The 20,479-nt window shown below is 48.0% G+C and overlaps 1 protein-coding gene across 2 annotated transcripts in view; it reads right to left on the reverse strand.

Annotated features, from left to right (window-relative positions):
- The window catches only part of CALB2 (calbindin 2), a 38,051-nt gene that overhangs the window by 2,315 nt on the left and 15,257 nt on the right, over nucleotides 1–20,479 (reverse strand). The window contains exons 3-11 of one of the 2 annotated variants that reach the window (XM_021672578.2): nucleotides 19,481–19,570; nucleotides 16,308–16,388; nucleotides 10,958–11,014; nucleotides 10,262–10,339; nucleotides 9,683–9,738; nucleotides 9,328–9,367; nucleotides 7,834–7,887; nucleotides 7,018–7,089; nucleotides 1,934–2,626 (exon numbers count right to left, since the gene is read on the reverse strand). In XM_021672578.2, the coding sequence (XP_021528253.1) occupies nucleotides 2,510–2,626; nucleotides 7,018–7,089; nucleotides 7,834–7,887; nucleotides 9,328–9,367; nucleotides 9,683–9,738; nucleotides 10,262–10,339; nucleotides 10,958–11,014; nucleotides 16,308–16,388; nucleotides 19,481–19,570 (645 nt within the window). In that variant the 3' untranslated portion in view covers nucleotides 1,934–2,509. Of the gene's footprint in view, nucleotides 1–1,933; nucleotides 2,627–7,017; nucleotides 7,090–7,833; nucleotides 7,888–9,327; nucleotides 9,368–9,682; nucleotides 9,739–10,261; nucleotides 10,340–10,957; nucleotides 11,015–16,307; nucleotides 16,389–19,480; nucleotides 19,571–20,479 lie in introns of those variants that run through there. The other variant, XM_021672579.2, reaches the window with a different exon arrangement.

A 20,479-nucleotide genomic window follows, 5' to 3' on the forward strand; every position in this document is an offset into this window, starting at 1 on the left:
ATGAGGTCTGGATATTCCGGGATTGGGTTGATAACTCATTCAAGAAAGACAGAGATGGCCTCTTTGTCAGAGGGAAACAGAACATGGATTCTTCATCACAGGTGGTGGCCTCATAAATCCTCAGATGATCACTAGTAGGGATGGGGACAATAGGTGAGTAGAGGGTAAAGCACTGAGGTTTCAGATGGTTGTGGTACTTCGTTCCTATGGCAATCAAAAGGAATTTAAAGATTTTGGGGTCATCTGGAGCTTTCTTGTGGCGCTAGAGAGTACACATAAGGAGAAAGATATATTTTTTTGAGATAAGGTCTCAATCTGTCCCAGGCTGAGTGCAATGGTGTGATCTTGGCTCACTGCAGCGCCTCGACCTCCCAGGTCAAGCAGTCCTCGCACCCTCAGCCTCCCGAGTAGCTGGGAGCACATGCGCATGCCACAATGTCCAGCTAATTTTTTGTATACTTTGTAGAGATGGGGTTTTGCTATGTTGCCCAGGCTGGCCTCAAACTCCTGAGCTCAAGGCATCCACCTGCTTCCACCTCCCAAAGTGCTGGGATTGCAGGTGTGAGCCACCCTGCCTGACTGAGAAGTTTTTAAATGACAACAATACAATTAAGAGCACACATGAAGATTAAGAAGACCTCTAGGGTGAGCTGGAAGGAGTTCCTCATCTCCTGTGGTCCAAGGGCAGATATGGCTGAACTGACAGGGGCTGCAGGTTTGCAGAGGCAGAGCCCCTACCCCAAGGTAAGGTGCCAATGGGAAAAGCATGGGCCCTGAGACATGAGGTAGGCAAAGAAATGCGGGTCCCTAGTTTCCCACACCCTACCCCCTAATGTCTTTGAGCCTTGGTTGTTTTCATCTGAAGACAGTATCCATCTCGTAGGATTGTTGTGGGATTAAATGAGGTAGTGTCATCAAAATATGTCTTGTAGACAATCAATACATGACAGCATGAAAAAAAAATCAGTCCTCTCTCTATCCTAGGTTCTAAGAGCTCTGTGGACCCAAAGGCCAAGCTCGCCCTACACCAAGAGTCATGTGATCAGGTGTTGGGTAACCTGCATTTTGAGGAGGAAAAGTTAAATTTTGGTGGTCCAGAGCTTCTGCCTGGAGGTCCTTTTCCTGCTTGGTGGAGATCACCTGGTCCCAGTGGTAGGGACCCCATTGGTGTCTCTACTATGAGGTGGATCCAATCTGCTGGATTTATACCCTCGCTGTGCCCCAACTGGCCGGGGCTCATTACTAAACCTCTTTATGTATGTATGTATGTACTGAGACAAAGTCTCACTCTGTTGCTCAGGCTGGAGTGTCCTAGCATGATCTTGGTTCACTGCAAACTCTGACTTCTGGGTTCAAGTGATTCTCCTGCCTCAGCCTCCCAAGTAGCTGGGATTACAGGCACACACCACCATACCTGGCTTATTTTTGTATTTTTAGTAGAGACAGGGTTTCAGCATGTTGGCCAGGCTGGTCTTGAACTCCTGACCTCAGGTGATCTGCCCACCTTGGCCTCCCAAAGTGTTGGAATTACAGGCATGAGCCACCACACCTGGCCCAAAACCTTTTTTATCTTCTGTTTTCTTGCCTGGACAGTGCAGACAATCATAGCACTTCTCTCAAAGGATTAAGAGAGAAACTCCAGGTCAACAGTTGAGCACAATACTAACACTACCCTTTGTAAGACTTCAGTGAACTTGTAAGCTATGCCATCACCAATCTCAGAGATACAGGAACAGACATGAAACAAAGAAGTGACTCAGGTTAGTGAACAGACAGGCAATGAATGGTGAATGAAAGCCATAGAGTCTTGGGGGTCCTACGCCCCACTTAGGTGGGTCCCATTACCCTCCCCTACCCACGTGAGAATAGGCCCTCCCTTTGTCAAGCAGATCTGCTAGCTGCAGAGAGAAGTTGACCACTAGACAAGACTGGGTGAGCTTCCACAGCAGAACCTTTTCATTTTATTGTCTGTAAACTCTTCTTTGGTAAACAACACACCCAAAGACAAAAGGAGCACGCCGAGTAAAGAAGGCAAGGAAAGGGCAGGTGCCCTCCACACGCAGGAGCTCTGAGGAGACAGCTACACCATTAGCAAGGTGGTGGGTGGAACCTGGAAGTCTGGGGTAGGTGGTGGCATGGGGGACCAACAGAGGGAGCGAGAGGGAACAGTCCACTCTGTTGGACATAGAAGCCTAAATCATACAGCGAGGGAGCTCATGCATCACAGCGAAGAGAATTAGGGACCCTCCACCCATGCCCCTCTGACCTTCTGTGTGTGTGATCCACTAAGGCAGAGCAGTCTGCCTGGGCAGGGGTGGGTGCAGGGGGCTCAGGACGGCCCCCCGCCCCAGCAGCCCATCCTCCATCTCTCATTTCCTGCTCTGCAGGCAGGTGTGTGGAGGCTGCAGGGGTGGGGGCGGGGCGCTCACGGTCTCTGGGTCTGGGTAGACGCATCAGGGCAGCAGGAGCAGGGTTTGGGGGAGGTGGAGAAGCAGCCTCTGTCCCCACTTTACATGGGGGGCTCACTGCAGAGCACAATCTCCAGATCTTTGCGGTAGAGCTTCCCTGCCTCCGCCAAGGACATAACGCTCTTTCTGTAGGTGGTGAGCTGTTGAATATTCATTTCCTAGGAGATACAGGGAGAGGGTAAGAGCAGGCTCAGAGGATGGCCCCAACCCAAGGAGCCCACATCCACATTCACAAACACAAACACCTGCACCTTTCTCTCATCTCATCCCAGGATAAGCGGCTTAGAAGAATGCAAAGCATGGGTTTTGGAGCCAGACAGATGGAGTTGAAGCCTCTCTTGTACTTATTGGCTGCATTACTTTGGGGAGGGTAATCAAGCTTCCTAAGACTCAGCTGCCTCACCTGTAAAATGGGTACACTAAAAATGCATGTCTCATTGAGGTGTTGTGATGATTCCATGAGGGAATGAGTATAAGCCACACCAGCAAGCACTCAAAAGATAAATGGTAGCTATTGTGACAGTCGTGATCTACATATAACTTGTATATATTCCTCTACCTCACTGGGCCTTCATTAACTCAAGGCCAATCTGGCTCTCTGCAGGTAATGAAAAGAAGGCCGGGAAAGCTCCCTGGTCTTGCCTTCCAGCCTCCTGGACCACTGTTTACTAAGCCTCATCTATTTAAGCAATGAATTCTATTTTTTTTTTTTTTTTTGAGACAGAGTCTTGCTCTGTGGCCCAGGCTGGAGTGCAGTGGCATGATCTCAGCTCACTGCAACCTCTCTCTGCCTCCTAGGTTCAAGGGAGTCTTCTGCCTTAGCCTCCCGAATAGCTGGGATTACAGGCACCTGCCTGTACACTCAGCTCATTTTTGCATTTTTTTTTTTTTAATAGAGATGGGGTTTTGCCATTTTGGCCAGGCTGGTTTCGAACTCCTGACTTCAGGTGATCCAGTCACATCGGCCTCCCAAAGTGCTGGGATTACAGGCATAAACCACCATGCCCAGCCCCTATTTAAGCAAGGAACTCTAAATCCCAGCTTCTCCAGCAATAAAGCTCCCCAGCCTACTTCTTGTTCACCGGCTTCTTGTGGGGTTCAGGGGCCACTGAGACAGGTGAGCCATGAACATATGCCCAGTGTCTCATATAAATGGAAGCCCAAATTAAATGCCAACACCCGATTCGCCTGATGTTAAATACATGCTTTACAATGATTGCCTCAGATACAAATAACCGATGGGTCTGAAATACAGCTAGGTCATCCTCAACACTGGAAAATCACTTAACCTTTCCTTTCTTTCCTTCTTCTCCCCCCCACTCCATCCCTCTTTTTTTCTTTTTTTTTTTTTTTTGAGACAAGGTCTTATTCTTGTCACCCAGGCTGGAATGCAATGACGTGATCATGGCTCACTGCACCTTTGACCTCCTGGGCTCAAGCTATCTTTTGCCTGAGCCTCCCAAGTAGCTAGGTCTATAGGTGTGTACCACCACATCCAGTTCTTCTTACTTTTATTCTTTTGTATTGAAAATGTTGGCAGATACTTAAAAAAAATTTTCTCTTCTGGGCTGATGGGTCATTATCTCCACTCTGCTAATAAGAAAACTGAGGTACAGTCATGCTCATGAAACCTTGTGGTCTAATCATGAGCCCCGAGGTCTAATGTTTCACTGGTGCACTATTCTGTCACCTCTTTTTCAGGGCTCGAAGGCTAGTCTTTTTTTTTCCCCATTGTGGCAGGATTCTCTTTTTATGTTATTAATTTCTGGTTTGGTGCCACCAAAACCCAAGGGCACTTTGCAAGCATGTCCAGCTTTGAGAAGTATCTTCCCCAAAGTTGTGACATTCTTGGAAATGTCACATAACGCTGGTGTGCACCTGAGATATCTGCCACTTAATCAGGAGCCAAGGAAGGGACCTCATATATCAACCCCAAGCTTGGGACAACTTCCACAGTGAACTGTGGCAGTGAAAGACTTAGCAGCGTGCGGGGAGGGGCTGCTTACTTGCGAGGTCTGTAAGTTTCACTTAAAACTGAGGAAGGCTGTAGCGAGTTGGCATGGCCTCAGGAATACTAAGAAATACTGAAGTTCAATCCCATCAGCTTGTCTCCTCCAGGAGCCTCAAACATTAATCTGTTCAGAAACCTTATCACACTCCATGCGGGCACCATCCAAATGGAATGTGTGCTTCCGTGGGTTTGCCAGAAATGGCCCTTCCCTTCTAGCACAGGTACTGTGACTTATAATCATGCAGCTCTCTCTTGCTACTTGTTCACTCTCTCAATCCCGAGGGGCCAAATCTGAAACTTGGTACCAGTGGAAGGCTCTTGGGTAAACAGTTTGGTTAATATTCTTGTTATCTGACCTTCGGAGTGGCTTCCGAATCCCAGTCCCCGAATCATTACTTTGGTTTTCATACCTGGAGTCAAGCTGTGCAGCACCCCAAGCTGCCCTTCGTGGGAACCAAGAAGGAGCCTAGTGAGTTGATGACCGGGGAATTCAGGTCACTCTGAGATTTAATGCATGCCCTCAGGGTTTATCCACCTCAGGTATGAGGCAGGGTCTCATGAAGACAAACCACGCCTCATTCATACAATTACACATAAAGATATTTTCCATGATGGTGACCAACATTCCCTGGATGCATAACGGCACATACATAATTTTCTTTTAGAATTTAGTGCCAAGAAAGAAGAAAGTTTGCCAAGTTCAAACACCTGGTGAGTACTTCCTTCTTCCCGGGAAGTATTGGCTTCCTTATCATTTATTTTCTGCCTCTTTCAAGAGTAATTGTAGGTAACATCTTTAAAAAAAGATGAAGTAAATGAAGGATGATATTTAAGATAAAGACATCAGAAAGCACTTGGAAAGAGAGATAAATAGACTCAGAGGCTGCAGAGAATTTTTTCCTGAAGTTGAGCATTAAATTTAGCTCTTGCTTGTCAGCCAAGGCGGTGAGACAAGGAATTACAGAGCTTTCATCGTCTAATTAAAGAAAGCGGCAAAACCATTTCTCAGAAAAAGACATTTTCCAGGCGGTGAAGGAAGACAGCTGCGAAGCTTTGGCTCCTGGCTGCCATTGCACCTGACTCCTCCACCCAGTTCACCAAGCTGAGCCCAGGGGAGGATCTCCTGGGATATTCCCAGGAGGCAACACCAGGCAAAATAATTCACTGCTCTGCCTTCTCTTTGAGAGGAACAAACTCTTCAGTGGCTCCTTTGAACCCCCCTCCCAGCCCCGATTCTGCAGTGCATCAGTCCACAGTAGCCCTTCACCTCCCACTGGCCCCTGCCCTTCAGAATCTCTCTGTGTGGCAAGTGTTTTGTTGTTGCTGTTGTTGGCAATTTGGCTAACACTTTCACACGTGGGGCCATGTCAACAACACTGTCCTCACCTCACAGCAGCGTCCCTCACAATAGCCAGCAGATGGGCGCAACCCAAGTGTCCACAGAGGAGGAATGGGTAAACAAAACAAAATTCAGCTTTACAGAGGAAGGAAATTCGGACACATGCCACAACATGGATAAGCCTGCAGGACATTATGCAAAGTGAAATAAGCCAGGCACAGAAAGATCATACGATTTCCTTTCCATGAGGTACCCAGAGCAGTCAAATTGACAGGGGCAGAAAGCAGAGTGGTTGCCAGGAGTTGGGGGACAGGGGAATGGGGAGTTATTTTTTCCCTTGAATTTTCTTTCTTTTTTTTTAAATTATACTTTAAGTTCTGGGGTACATGTACAGAACGTGCAGGTTTGTTACACAGGTATACACGTACTATGGTGGTTTGCTGCATCCATCACCCCCTCATCTACATTAGGTATTTCTCCTAATGCTATCCCTCCCCTATCCTCCCACCTCCTACCATAATAGATTGGATAAAGAAAATGTGGCACATACACACCATGGAATATTATGCAGCCATAAAAAAGGATGAGTTCTATGCAAAAGTCTTGCATGATCTGCACATGTACCCCAGAATCTAAAGTACAATTAAAAAATAAAAAAAAGGATGAGTTCATGTCTTTTGCAAGGACATGGATAAAGCTAGAAACCATCATTCTCAGCAAACTGACACAAGAACAGAAAACCAAACACCACATGTTCTCACTCATAAGTGAGAGTGAACAATGAGAACACATGGACACAGGGAGGGGAGCATCACACACTGGGGCCTGTCGGGGGCTGGAGGGGAGGGAGTTATTTTTTATGGGTACAGGTTTCAGTGTTGCAAGATGAAACGGTGGTGATGCATGCACAATATTATGAATGTATTCAGTGCCACTGAACTGTATGCTAAAAATGGTGAAGATGGTAAGCATTCTGTCCTGTGTTTTTTGCCACAGCGAAATTTTAAAAAGAAATGTCAATTAGTCAATCAGCCAACCAGAAATTTAAAAACCAAAAGCAAACCCACAAAATGGCTATTGCCTTGCTTGGCAGATCAGAAGGGAGCAGGAACAGGTCCAGGCATCTCTCCCCTCCTCTCCAGCAGAAGCTTCACCTGTGCTCTGGGAACGGTGGCCAGGCCTCAGGCTCGGCAGCTCACCTTTTTGTTTTTCTCGTATAGATCCTTCAAGAGGGCGTCCAGCTCATGCTCGTCAATGTAGCCGCTTCCATCCTGAGGATGGGAACAGAGTCAGCCCAGAGCTCTAAAGCCCAGGCCCCGACATCCCGACCCATTCCAGGGATGTCTAAGAGTCTAGCCTCTCTGTTACTCTGTGCAAAATGAGGTGTTCAGATCATGTAATGACACAATAATGCATCCCTTCTGTCTTGATCAGTCATGGCAGGAAGGTGGCAGTGAGCGCAAGCTTTGTGTAGCCTTTCATTGTGGTGCTTTTTATTTGCATTGAAAATATAAGTGCGGTTCAAGAAGCATTTGGTTAACTCCCTGAGTCCAGGGGCTATTTAACGTTTACCTCCAACACTTTGGTTATGAAGAAGTCCCCTGGAGTCATGTGGGCAGGGGACAGCCAAGGGAGAGATGGGTAGGGAGGCCATGCCACTTCCAACTTCCCAATTAAAGACTTGGTTCTGGGCAGAATTGTGATCTGGCACCAGGACAGTTCTGAGTGTCTCTTCCCTTTGGCCCCCGACAGCGTGGTCACAGCCTCGCTCTGAACACAGCCTTCTTCCCCCAGCGATTCTCAGCTGCACTCTGCAGAAACCAACCCCTTGGGCTCCATCAGCCACCAGTGGAGAATGGCATTTGCCTTCTCATACAGCAGAAGATGCAGCAGGAAGAAACCACACGGCCCAGGCCACCCCTGGAAAGCTGTTTCTTCCCAGGGATGAGGCTAAGCCCTTCTGACAAGGCTGATGGGCTTCTGATTTTCCCTCCTATGCCATTTCCCCATCTTACCTTGTCGTAAAATGTGAAGATTGCATTGAACTCCTCTGAGGTCAGCTTCATGCCCTGCAAGAACCAGGGTATTAAAGACAGAAGCAGAAGTGCAGTGGTGTGTGTGTGCGTGTGTGTGTGTGTGTGGTATGGTGTGTGTGTGGTGTTTGTGGTATGTGTGATGTGCGTATATATGTGATGTGTGGTATTTGGTGTGTGTGTGATGTGCGTGATGTGTATGGTATGTGTGATATGTGTGTTGTGTGTGTATCTTGTATGGTGTGTGTGTGAGGGGATGTGGTCTGTGTGTGGTGTTTGTGTGGTTTGTGTGGTGTGTGGCATGAGTGATGTGTGTGTGGAGTGTGCATGATGTGTGTGTGGTGTGGTCTGTGTGTTGTGTTTGGTGTGTGTGGTATATGTGGTGTGTGTTGTGTGGTGTGTGTGATGTGTGATCTCTGGTGTGTGTGTGGTGTGAGTGTGTGTATGTGTGTGGTGTGTGTGTGGTCTGTGTTGTGTGTGGTGTGTGGTCCGTGTGTTGTGTGTGTGTGGTATATGGTTTGTGTGTGTGTGTGTGTGTGTGTGTAATGTGTGTGTGTGGTGTGTGGTCTCTGTGTGGTATGTCTGTGTGTGGTGTGTGTGTGATATGCGTGTGATGTGTGTGCAGTGTGTGTGGTGTGTGTGTGATCTGTGTGTGGTGTGTGTCATCTGTGTGTGGTATGTGTGTTATATGTGTGTGGTCTGTGTGTCATATGTGTGTGGTGTGTGTGTGATATGCATGTGATGTGTGGTCTGTGTGTGTGGTCTGTGTGTGTGATCTGTGTGTGGTGTGTGTGATCTGTGTGTGGTGTGTGTGTTATATGTGTGTGGTCTGTGTGTGTCATCTGTGTGTGGTGTGTGTGTGATATGCGTATGATGTGTGTGCAGTGTGTGTGATCTGTGTGTGGTGTGTGTGATCTGTGTGTGGTGTGTGTTATATGCGTGTGGTCTGTGTGTGTCATCTGTGTGTGGTGTGTGTGTGATATGCGTGTGATGTGTGTGCAGTGTGTGTGGTCTGTGTGATCTGTGTGGTGTGTGTGTCATCTGTGTGTGGTGTGTGTTATATGTGTGTGGTCTGTGTGTGTCATCTGTGTGTGCAGTGTGTGTGATATGCGTGTGATGTGTGTGCAGTGTGTGTGGTCTATGTGTGTGATCTGTGTGTGGTGTGTGTGTCATCTGTGTGTGGTGTGTGTTATATGCGTGTGGTCTGTGTGTGGTGTGTGTGATATGCGTGTGATGTGTGTGCAGTGTGTGTGGTCTGTGTCATCTGTGTGGTGTGTGTGTTATATGCGTGTGTCTCTGTGTGTCATCTGTGTGTGGTGTGTGATATGCGTGTGATGTGTGTGCAGTGTGTGTGGTCTGTGTGTGGTGTATGTGGGTGTGTATAGTGCATAGCATGTGGTGCGTTGGGGGAAGGAGGATGCAGGGCCAGACTCAGAGGGATGAGGGAAGAGGGAAGGAAGGAAAGCAAAGTTTTACCTGAAATTTAAGCAGGAAGTTTTCCTGGACAGGCAAGAGTCTGGGGAGAAAATGTTAGAGCAGAGATTAGGAGGCCGCACAGACAAGGGCAAGCGGGAGCCGGGGGAAGTCAGAGGCGGCGCCTGCAGTTACAGAAACGGTTTCTGAGCACTTCTTAATAAGAATCAGTGGGAAGTTCAAAACAGAGGGAGCCAGACAAGGCGAGGTGTTGACGCTCACGATCTACCCAGCTTTGTCTTGAGGTTCTTGACAACTGCCCCTATCGCTTTCCCACTGATTGATCTCAGAGACGGGTGGTAGCCCAGGAATAACCTGCAGGAGTCGGTATCAGTGACCCTGGGGGTGAGGTGCTTACCGGGACATCTCTGAGAGGCCCAATTTGCCATCCCCGTTCAAGTCAAACATCCGTAGCTGTTGGGGACAGAAAGGTGTCTGGGTTACTTGCTTTGAACTTCTCTGACCTGACATCCCCTTCTACTGGAGAGGAGAGGAAGGAGGACAGGTGACATGTGCTCATGCTTTCTCTGAGGTCCCTGGGGGCCAGGGACCAACATGGCCTAAATCAGTCATGGGGGTCCCCTGGGGGGTCACAGGGACTTGTTCACTGCTCATCTCTCCCCTTCTTAGGGACGGGGCAGCTGGGTCACAGCAGGCCAGCACTGAAGGCCCACTCTCTCCAAGGTCATCCTCTCCTGGAGCTGCAGAGGTTGCCATGGAGACAGATGCTAATACTGGCCCATGAGTCAGCTTGCGCCCAGGACCTCAAAGGGTGTGTGAAGCCATGAACTAGCATCCCTTTTTGCCCGCTGCCACTGTGAGTCACTTCCCCTGGGCCTGAAGAATCAGCAAACAAAAGACCCTGCACGCCAGAACCCCCATGGCTTGGGGCCCAAGTCCTGCACCCTGGGGAAGAGGGACGCTTCTGTCCACTCACTATGGTTTGGGTGTACTCCTGGAGCTTGGGCTCGTCATATGGCCGGTTCGCCTTCTTCAGCAGGTCTGACAGGAATCCCTGGAACACAAAAGGCCTCTTTAGCACTTTTGACTCATGCATTAGGTCCCTTATTCATTCACTCACCTGCTCATTCAGACAGTCTCTCAATTTGTCTGTCTGTGTGTGTGTGTGTGTGTGTGTGTGTGTGTGTGTGTTTCCCAGGTCTACGAGTTCTATGACTCAGGATCCTCATAATTCTTAACTCTTGGGGAGTGACTTTAAAGGCTTTGCTAGCTCCTGGGTGCAACCTGCCCCACAGAATGGGTGCTAGAGATTGGCTCTGCCTCCTTGGAGCTCACTATACAGGGCTAAGCAGTGTCTGGGGAATCACTGGGTAGGCAGAGAAATTTGGAGGTGGACCTAGGAGCCAGAAGGCCAATCTTCTGAAATTCCTGGAGGATGCCTGTCCCGAGCATGGAGGTGCAGAGGAGCTGGGTTTGGCTGAATTCCACAGCCCCGCAGCTCTGTTACTGATCTCCCCTGACTTCTGTGAACAACTCCAATAATTCAGTGCCAGGCCTGAGTATTCCTAAGCAGCCCGTGAACCCATGCCCCTCATCCAGTGTCTCCTCCCTCCCCAGGCTCCTTCAGCCCACCGCCGCTCTGGCCTCACACCCTCCCCAAGGCCCATCCTACCTTGAGCTCATTGGCTTCGATGTAGCCACTTCTGTCTGTGTCGTACTTCCGCCAAGCCTGCAACAATGGGAATGTCAACCTCTTAGCAGAGACATATCAAAATCTACCCACCTCCCTTCCGTTCCCCTCTAATGGGCCAGCCAAGGTCTTGACTTTCAAGGATATCAGAATGGGACGGAGACATGGAGATGATGTAGCCCAGGCCCTTCAGGGTCATCAGAGGAGGAAATGAGAGAAAGTGTCTTGACGGTGATCTCATGAAAGCCTGAGCCAGAACCACACAGCTAAGCTGTTTCCAAATTCCTGACCATAGAAACTGGGATGTAATCAGTGTTTGTTGCTTCAGGCTGCTAAGTTTTAGGGGTAGTTTGTTACACAGCAATAAGTAACTCATTCTATGGTCCTGAGAAAATATGGTCCTGCATACAACCGCTCTGACATCCCTGCCTTTTACCAAGTCATCTGGTGAAGATGAGGGAAAGCCACAGGAGGGGGAGTGGTGAAGGGGAGGGGACTGCTCATATCTGTGGCAGAGATGCCTGGAGAACTGTGTTCCCCTAAATCTTTGGTCTATTTGGTGACGTATATTTCTAAGATTTTTCTTTTCCTCCCTCCCTCCTTCCCTCCCTTCCTCCCTCCTTTCCTCCCTTCCTCCCTTCCTCCCTTCCTCCCTTCCTCCCTTCTTCCTTTCCCTCTCCTCCCTCTCTTCCCTCCCCTCCCTCCCCTCCCTCTCTTCCCTCCCCTCCCTCCCCTCCCTTCTTCCCTCCCTTTCCTCCTTCCCTCCCTTCCCTTCCTCTCTTCCTCTCTTTCTTTTTCTTTCTTTTTTTTTTTTGCAACAGGATCTCACTCTGTCACCAGGCTGTAGTGCGGTGGTGTCCAGAGCTTACTGTAGCCTCCACCTCGCAAATTCAAATGATCCTCCCAGCTCAGCCTTCCAAGTGCCTGGGACTACAGGCATGCACCCCCATACCCAGTTAACTTTTTATTTTTTTGTAGAGATGGGATCTCACTGTGTTGCCCAGACGACTGGTCTCCAAACCCCTGAGTTCAAGTGATCCTCCTATCTCAGCCTCCCATAGTGATGGGATTACAGGCATAAGCCATCATGTCTGGCTTACAGATATTCTTTCAAGTTTTGTTCGCCTAACTTCTTTTCCCTTCTCCACAAGGTCCAAACAGCACACCTAAAAACCAGCAACACTTGATTTTTTGAGAGTCAGCAACCACTAATCGTTTAATCTCCTATTTCCCTCACGTCTCCACTGAATGTGCCCCTTTCACTGTCAGGAGTGTTAGAGTTTATGGATGTTTAGAGTGTAGTTGTATTTTATGAAAAAGGTCTCTTAAATACCAGCAAACAAGGTTACATAATTTTCATGGCATATTAGTGACAGGGCTCAGAAATTTTGGTCCTGATTTTTATTATTTTTTTTAAGTTACAAGACAGGAGCAAATTCCAAGGAAAGGGTAGGTTTAGGCTGGGTGCTGTGGCTCACGCCTGTAATCTCAGCACTTCGGGAGGTCGAGGTAGGTGGATCACGAGGTCAGGAGTTCGAGACCAGCCTAGCCAACATGATGAAACCTCATCTCTACTAAAGATACAAAAAATTAGCTGAGTGTGGTGGCAGGCGCCTGTAATCCCAGTTACTCGGGAGGCTGAGGCAGGAAAATAACTTCAACCTGGGTGGTGGAGGTTGCAGTGAGCTGAGATCCAGCCTGGGTGACAGGGCAAGGCTCCGTCTCAAAACAAACAAACAAACAAACAAAAAAAAACGGATAAATTTGTACTATGTGCAACCCAGGCAGATGGTATTTGATTACAAGAGTGTCTTTTCCCTGCAGAAAAATGCCTTAGACTCTTTGAAACACTTTCCCATGGCCAAAAGTCTGCCCTTGAAAAGGTACTAAAAGATACGTGTGAGGATTTCCAAATATGACTTCACCAACACTTAGTGCATTAGAGTTTAGTTCATCTAAGTTGAGTCTTGACCGAAAAGAGGAAGATACCCCTCTCCAAGTTGCCTAAAAGGCGGATAACCTGAAGGAACCCCAGTCCCTGCACAGAGCAAAGCACCAGCGGCTGCTTTTCCAATGCATCTTGCCATTGGGTCCATTCCCGACCATGCGCTCCCACCGGACGCCAGCCCTGGGCTCCCCCGCATGCCTCCTCTCCCCTCCAGCACTTGTGCTCATCATCACCAATGCATCCTTATTCTCTTCTCATTCAAGGAAAAGAGTTCAAGAGGCCTGGGCTTTGTGAAATCTCAAAGAAATCCCAAGGCATCACTAAAATTAGAAGTTGTTGTGCTGAGTGCTGGGATGGGAGCTAGCTGAGAGCACAAACCTTTCGGGGTGACCAAGGGACCATTTCAGGTTTCCGGCTGGTAAAAATGGAACAAATGGAACAGACCCCGGGAGGTGACAGTGGGGTGGTACTGTGGGAGGGTGGGGTCCCAGAAACCTTGGTGGGCATATCTGCTCTGAGGTTATGCTGAGGCTTAGAAGGGGAAATGCATATAAGAATTTGAAATGTGCAGGCGCGGGGCCCTGCCTGTAATCCCAGCGCTTTGGGAGGCCAAGGTGGGTGGATCAGGAGGTCAGGAAATCGAGACCATCCTGGCTAACATGGTGAAACCCCATCTCTACTAAAAATGCAAAAAATTTGCCGGGTGTGGTGGCATGCGCCTATAGTCCCCCCTACTTGGGAGGCTGAGGCAGGAGAATCACTTGAACCTGGGAGGCAGAGGTTGCAGTGAGCCGAGATCATGCCACTGCATTCCAGCCTGGGCAACAGAAGAATATGAAATCCTGTCAGCCGCACAGGGAAGCCACTAATGATTTCGTGAAAGAGAAAGGGAAAAGGGTCGGGGGAGATGCTTTTAGCTCCTCTATAAGCATCCCCACACTCCTGCAAGCTCCCACCATCCCTGTTTCCAGACCAGAGGTGGAACAGAGGCCAATTTTTGGCTGTCTCTCTATCAGGAAAGGAGTCAGGCTTGATGCTCCCTTTTCTATAGTTGGAAAACTTGATACAAAAGTAACACCCTGACAAGTTATAAGGATATGCAGGACTTTTTTTCTTCCAGGCAGGCTAGAGAAGGACTAAGAACAGAAGCCAGAATGTCAATTATCAGCTTGTGGAATCTGGCCATCTTGAAAAAACTGTAGAAAAAATCTTTTAACGCACCATAAAATTAAATCCATCTCTGATGCTCTGGCAAGCTGTCACTTAAAACAATGACTCTTCCACTCTGAGAACTGGTTCCTTCTCACTGACTTTCTGCCCGGGAGGGGAACTTGCTGTCATGTATGTTTCCAGGCCAGCTCTCTAGTTGTTTTGGGCAGTGAATCACGGAGAGGGGATCACCGGTGCCTAGAAATGGATTTAACCCCGATGAACAGCAAAGAGAGTCACGTTGAAGGCCAGGCCAGTCATTATCCATCAGAGCAGGCAGTTCGTGAGGGGAGTATGGGTTGGATTTCACTCTGAGGGATGCGTACGCTGAATGGTTAGAGTGTGGATCGTTTCTCGGCCTTTTGGCTAAGATCAAGTGTAGAGTGTGGAGTCCCAGAAAGAAAGGGAGAAATTATTGGTAGTTTGCTGGACATCAGGATTAGTAATATATTTGGTTGAACCACATAGAATTTCCACTTTTTGTAAGTCAAAAATGGTTAAATATCATCTATTTCATATGGTTCAATTTATCAGGTGAATATTACTCAAAACACATGACTTTGAACATTATATTTTACATGAGGATCTCAAGGAAATTATATTGCCAAGAGGGGACTGATAATTTTATTTATTTATTTATTTTTGAGACAGAGTTTTGCTCTGTTGCTCAGGCTGGAGTTCAGTAGTTTGACCTTGGCTCACTGCAACCTCTGCCTTTCTGGTTCAAGCGATTCTCCTGTCTCAGCCTCCTGAGTAGCTGGGATTACAGGCATGCACCACCACACCCAGCTAATTTTTGTGTTTGTAATAAATATGGGTTTTGCCATGTTGCCCAGGCTGGTCTTGAACTTCTGACCTCAAGTGATCCACCTGCCTTGGCCTCCCAAAATGCTGGGGTTATAGGCGTGGGGCACAGTGCCCAGATAGGAATGCTAATTTTAAAAAGGAAAACCGAAACCTTATCATAGTCAAAGATCAAATGTGGAAGATACCAGAAACTGGAATCCTCACTGGACTTTTCTAGCTATAGAATTGTACGTAAGTCCACCCTTCCCAAGCCTGTTTCTTTGAACTCTGACTTTGAGAGACACAACATCATTACTGACTGGCATGAGATCCTGGAGCCAAACTGAGTGGCACAGTTTTCTTTACTGCATGATTTCTCAGAGCCTGTAATATGCAAATGACCACAGCAAATCCCCAGATAAGAGATGCATGTACACGGTATTTCCCAAGTGTACTCGACCCAAGCTTACTTTTCATCTTATTCCCCACACTTTAACGTGCATACACATCGTCTGGGGATCTTGTTAAAATGTAGATCCTGATTCACTGGATCAGGGAGTCTGTCTGCCTTTTTGTGTTTTTATTTTTTCTTTGAGATAGGGTCTTGCTCTGTGGCCCAGCCTGGAGTGCAGTGGTGTGATCTTCAGCCTCAAACTCCTGGGCTCATGATCCTCCTGCCTTAGCCTTCCTGAGAAGCTGGGACTACAGGTGTGCACCAACATATCCCACTACGTTTTTTTTTTTTTTTTTTTAATTCCTCTTAACTATGGTAGTTTTTATTTTTGTAGAGACAAGGTCTCACTATGTTGCTTAGGCTGGTCTTGACCCCTGGCCTCAAGGGATCCTTCCGCCTTAGCCTCTCTGAGTAGGGATTACAGGCCTTTCTCCCTTTCTTTCTTTTTTTTTATTTTTTTGAGACGGAGTCTCTCTCTGTCACCCAGGCTGAGAGTGTAGTAGTGCGATCTTGGCTCACTGCCACCTCTGCCACCTGGGTTCAATTGATTCTCCTGCCTCAGCCTCCTGAGTAGCTGGGATTACAGCTGCCTGCCACCACGCCTGGTTAATTTTTTGTGTGTTTTGGTAGAGATGGAGTTTCGACATGTTGGTCAGGCTGGTCTCGAACTCCTGACCTCAGGTGATCCACTGGCTTCAGCCTCCCAAAGTGCTGGGATTATAGGCATGAGCCATGGCTCCCAGCCCCTTTCTCCTTTTCTAATAGGCACCCAGGTGATACTGTTGCTGCCAGTCCACGGACCACACTTTGAGTAGCGCTCTAGGGGGTTTGGCATCTCCCAGGGACCATTACCAGGCAGGAGGGTGGGTCTGGCTCTGAACATGGGAGGAAGGCAGGTCCCAATGCTTAGAAAGAAGCTAGTGCCTTGGCCTCACCTCCATAAACTCGGCGCTCGAGCCCACGTGCTGCCTGAAGCACAGAAGGAAGTTCTCCTCGGTTGGCAGGATCTGCGCCAGCTGTGAAAATACAGAGAGTGACACTAACATTACGGAGAGACTTGCCAGGGAACAGAGCAGATTTTCCCCTAAGAAGGATGGAAAGGGCCAGTGGCGAGGCAGGGTGGGAATTGCATTTTGCTTCCTTCCTTGAGAACGGGTGCTGGCAGCCCTTCAAAGGCAAAGAAGGGTGTTCAGAGAAGTGCTTTTGAGTCGTCCCAACCTTAGGGGATGAGCAACTGGAGGGGTAAAAAGTGGTGCTACTTTAAAAGGCAAGCACCCAGACTCAAAAGAATACTTAATAGATGATTCCACGTATGTAAAATTCTGAAAAACTAGTAGATGGGTGGTTGCCTGGGTAAGAGGGGCTGCACCAGGCTAGAGGAACATTTTGGGGGGTAATAGAAAGGTTATATCTTCACTGGGGTGGCGATTTCATGGCCTAAAATCTAAACTGAAGGAATTTTACACTCCAAGTGAATGCAGTTGTTGTATGTAAATTGATACTCAACAATTTGATTTTTGAAAGACACAGGTACTCTGTTGCAGTGAGCACTGCTGGCTGCCCACCCAACCGGCCTTGCCCCCTCTTTAGCTCCTGGAACGCTTGGGTCACAGGCCAATCCTGATGCGTCTACCTCGGTGAAGTGTGAGCCTCTCATTCTCTTTGCCGGAGATTGGCTTGCAGGTAGGCAAGCGACCCAGTTTTGACCAATGAAATGTGGGGAAAGGGCTGCCGTGGGTACTTCTGGGAACATTTCCTTGCACTTCAGAGGGGCCCTTTCTGCAGCTGGACAGTGGTTGCATATAGATGTATGTGGGTGCATGTAGTTGGATGTGGTTGTACGTGGGTGCATGTGGCATGTGGATGTATGTGGGTATATGTGGTTTGTGTAGGTGTATATGGTTGTACGTCAATGCATGTGGGTGTATATGGTGCATGAACGTATATGTGGTTGTATGTGGATGTCTGTGGTTGTGTGTGGATGCATGTGGTTGTGTGTGGGTGTATGTGGTTGTATGCTGATGCATGTGGGTGTATGTGGGTGCGTGTGGTTGCATGTGGTTGTATGTGGATGTATGTGGTTGTATTTGGATGAATGTGGGTGCATGTGGTTGTATGTGGATGCATGAGGGCATATGTGGTTGTGGCTGTATGTGGGTGCATGTAGTTGGATGTGGTTGTGTGTGGGTGCATGTGGTTTTATGTGGATGTATGTGGGTGGGTGTGGATGTATGTGGCTGTATGTGGCTGTGTGTGGGTATATGCGGTTGTATGTGGATGTGTGTGGCTGCATGTGGATGTGTGTGGCTGTATGTGGATGTGGTTATATGTAAATATATGTGGGTATATGTGGCTGTATGTGGTTGTATATGCCTGTATATGGTCATATGTTGTATGTGGGTGCATGTGGATATATGTGGTTGTATATGAGTGTATGGTGTTGTATGTTGTTGTGTGTGGTTGTGTGTGGGTGTATGTGGATGTGATGCCTGGTGCTGTGGCAGCCATCTTGCTAGTAGCCTGAGATGAAGGTGTTTTGAGGGCATAGAACAGAACCAAGAGAACTGCAGGGAGGCAGAGTGGGAGCCCTGGCCTCCACCTGGAGCCAACCCTTTCCCTGGCCTTTCTGTTAGGGGCCTCTCATGGTAAGCTATGGCCTTCAGGCCAAATATGACCCAGGAGTTGTTTGTAAAGTTTTATATGATGTGACCACACCCACTCATGGACATACCACCCGTGGCTGCTTTTGTGCTACAGTGGCAGAGCTGAAAAGCTGTGGCAGAGACTGGATGGCCCACAAACCCTAACACACTTAGCTTAATCTGTATTTTTATAGAAAAAGTCTGCCAACCCTTGGTTTAAGCCCCCTTGAGTCAGCATGGGCATCTACAGTGGCCACTCTGGGCGCCTATCCCTGCTCCTCTGTAAATAGGCTGGTGGCCATCTCTCAGCTGCTATGACGTCAGACTGCTAACAGCTCAGCCTTGCCCCTGTGTGAGAACTGCCCTCAGCCAGACCGGAGCTGCCCCACTGGGGAAGTTCCATGGGTCCCCTCCTTGCCCAATGAAGGGAAGCCTGCATCCAATGACTGATTAACACAGGGTACAACAGACCAGCCCCATTGCCTCAAGGTGGGACCCACCCTGTGACACAGTCTGCACTCCAAAGTCTCCTTGAGCCTAGCCAAGGCGAAGCTCCAGCTGAGCCTGCATCCTTGCATAGCACTGTCCCCTGCCCTTTCCTGCTGCCTTCTCTAGAGAGTTCTCCCTAAATAAGTCACTTCCACTCAAATCTCTGTCTCAGGCATCCAACCTAAGGCAGCATCCCAACGATGTACCTGGGTGGAGCTCTGCCCTAATTCATGTGCCACCATCATCATTCTTTTTTATTTATTTATATGTTTTGTAAAGATGAGGTCTTGGTATATTGCCTAGGCTGGTCTTAAACTCCTGGCCTCAAGGGTCCTCTGCCTTGGCCTACCAAAGTGCTGGGATTACAGACATGAGCCACTGAGTCTGGCCAGCATTCTTGAGCCCTTGACTGTGGTCACTGATTGCCAGAGGTGTTTGACATGCACCTGCATATGAGTATGTGTGTGTGTATGTGTGTATGTGTATATATGTGTGCATATATGAATGGATATATGGATATGTATAAATTATGTTACATGTAAATTATATATGTTTATATATGTAAATTGCCAATGTGAACTATAAATGTATAGATTATATCTGTGTAAATTATGTACCTAACTTTAAAAAATTATGCCTTTGGATGCCTTTAGGTGGGGCATGGAGTCTCTTGTTCACTTGTCTTCAGCCTCCCTACTGTCTTCAGCTGGGCTCACCACTCGTTACAATACCTGTTGGCCCCGTGGGTGTTTAAGGTCTCCACCCCATCTTAGGTCATTGTTTGTTGCTTCCTCCTTCTTTGGGTGACACACAAGAAAAGCCCCAGCTGTTCTCTTTGATCAGCCCAAGCGCTGGGGTTGCGGGAGCTCTGAGGAGCCCCCCTCACTCCAGACCTTAGCAGGATGCTCATGCCTGAAAAGGCACAGGGGACCCAGGGCCCCTCCCACACAGCTCTTAACCAGCGAGGCAGGGCTCACCTCTGCCATCTCGATTTTCCCATCCGAGTTCTTATCATACTTCTGCATGAACTCCTTCATCTTTTCTCCAAAGTTGTCACTCTTTGACATCTGCGGAAAGACAAAAGGGGCTGATTTTTGCTGCTGTAGCTCATGTGAATCACCATCTCAGAGCAGGAAGCTTGGAAATCGTTTTGCATCCTGGATAAGGGGTTGCAGAACCAGGTTATGCTGCTGCTCTGATTGGTCAAGGCTGTGTTGTTTTCCTTTTCAGATTCCCTCCAAACCAAGTCATCTCTTCTTCAAGGTTCAGTCATATCAATTTCAAAGGACACGTGGCCATGCTCCATACCACATAATCAAATGTGCCCTGCTGTCTTTGAGATGGATTAAGCTACAACTCTATAGGAAGGGCTTAGACTTGTTCCCATCACTCGGATGTGAGAACTAAGGCCTCAACATTTTACTGAAGCAGCTTGTAAGCAAACTGAATTTAATTCAGTGCCCCCTAATAGGTTCTAAGCACTTCATCATAGCAAGGTGGATTGCTCATTTTCTTCTTTAAAGACTAACTGGCAATTCTACAATATTTTCACTCTTGATTTTCATGCCAGGAGGAACATGAGGAGGAAGTCATCATGTAGCTGAAGGGTAATTTAAATAGTCCACCCAATTATTCTGACTACCAGAAAGCAAAGAACTTAAAACCTTCTTTCAAGCCCACGGCTGCCTATCTTAAATATAGACTTGAAGCTCTCCAGCTTTCCCCCGATTTGAGATAATGCTGATTAATTACTTGCGTTAAGGAGCTCTTCCTTCTCCCTAGTCAATGACGAGCCTGCCTTGCATGGCTGATGCCTCTGCGCCACTCAGCTGATTACTTCCATGTGAGTTGCGTGCTCCCCAGGATTGGGCCAAGGGAAATCCTACCACTTCGGAGAGTCTCCTGAATTCATCTGATCGCTTTTTACTTTTGGAATTGGTATCAATTTGCCAATATTTATTTGTTTATCAATATTT

The sequence above is a fragment of the Aotus nancymaae genome, unplaced genomic scaffold, assembly GCF_030222135.1.
Source record: "Aotus nancymaae isolate 86718 unplaced genomic scaffold, 86718_ANA_hifiasm-v0.15.2.pri h1tg000030l, whole genome shotgun sequence".
Lineage (NCBI taxonomy): Eukaryota > Metazoa > Chordata > Mammalia > Primates > Aotidae > Aotus > Aotus nancymaae.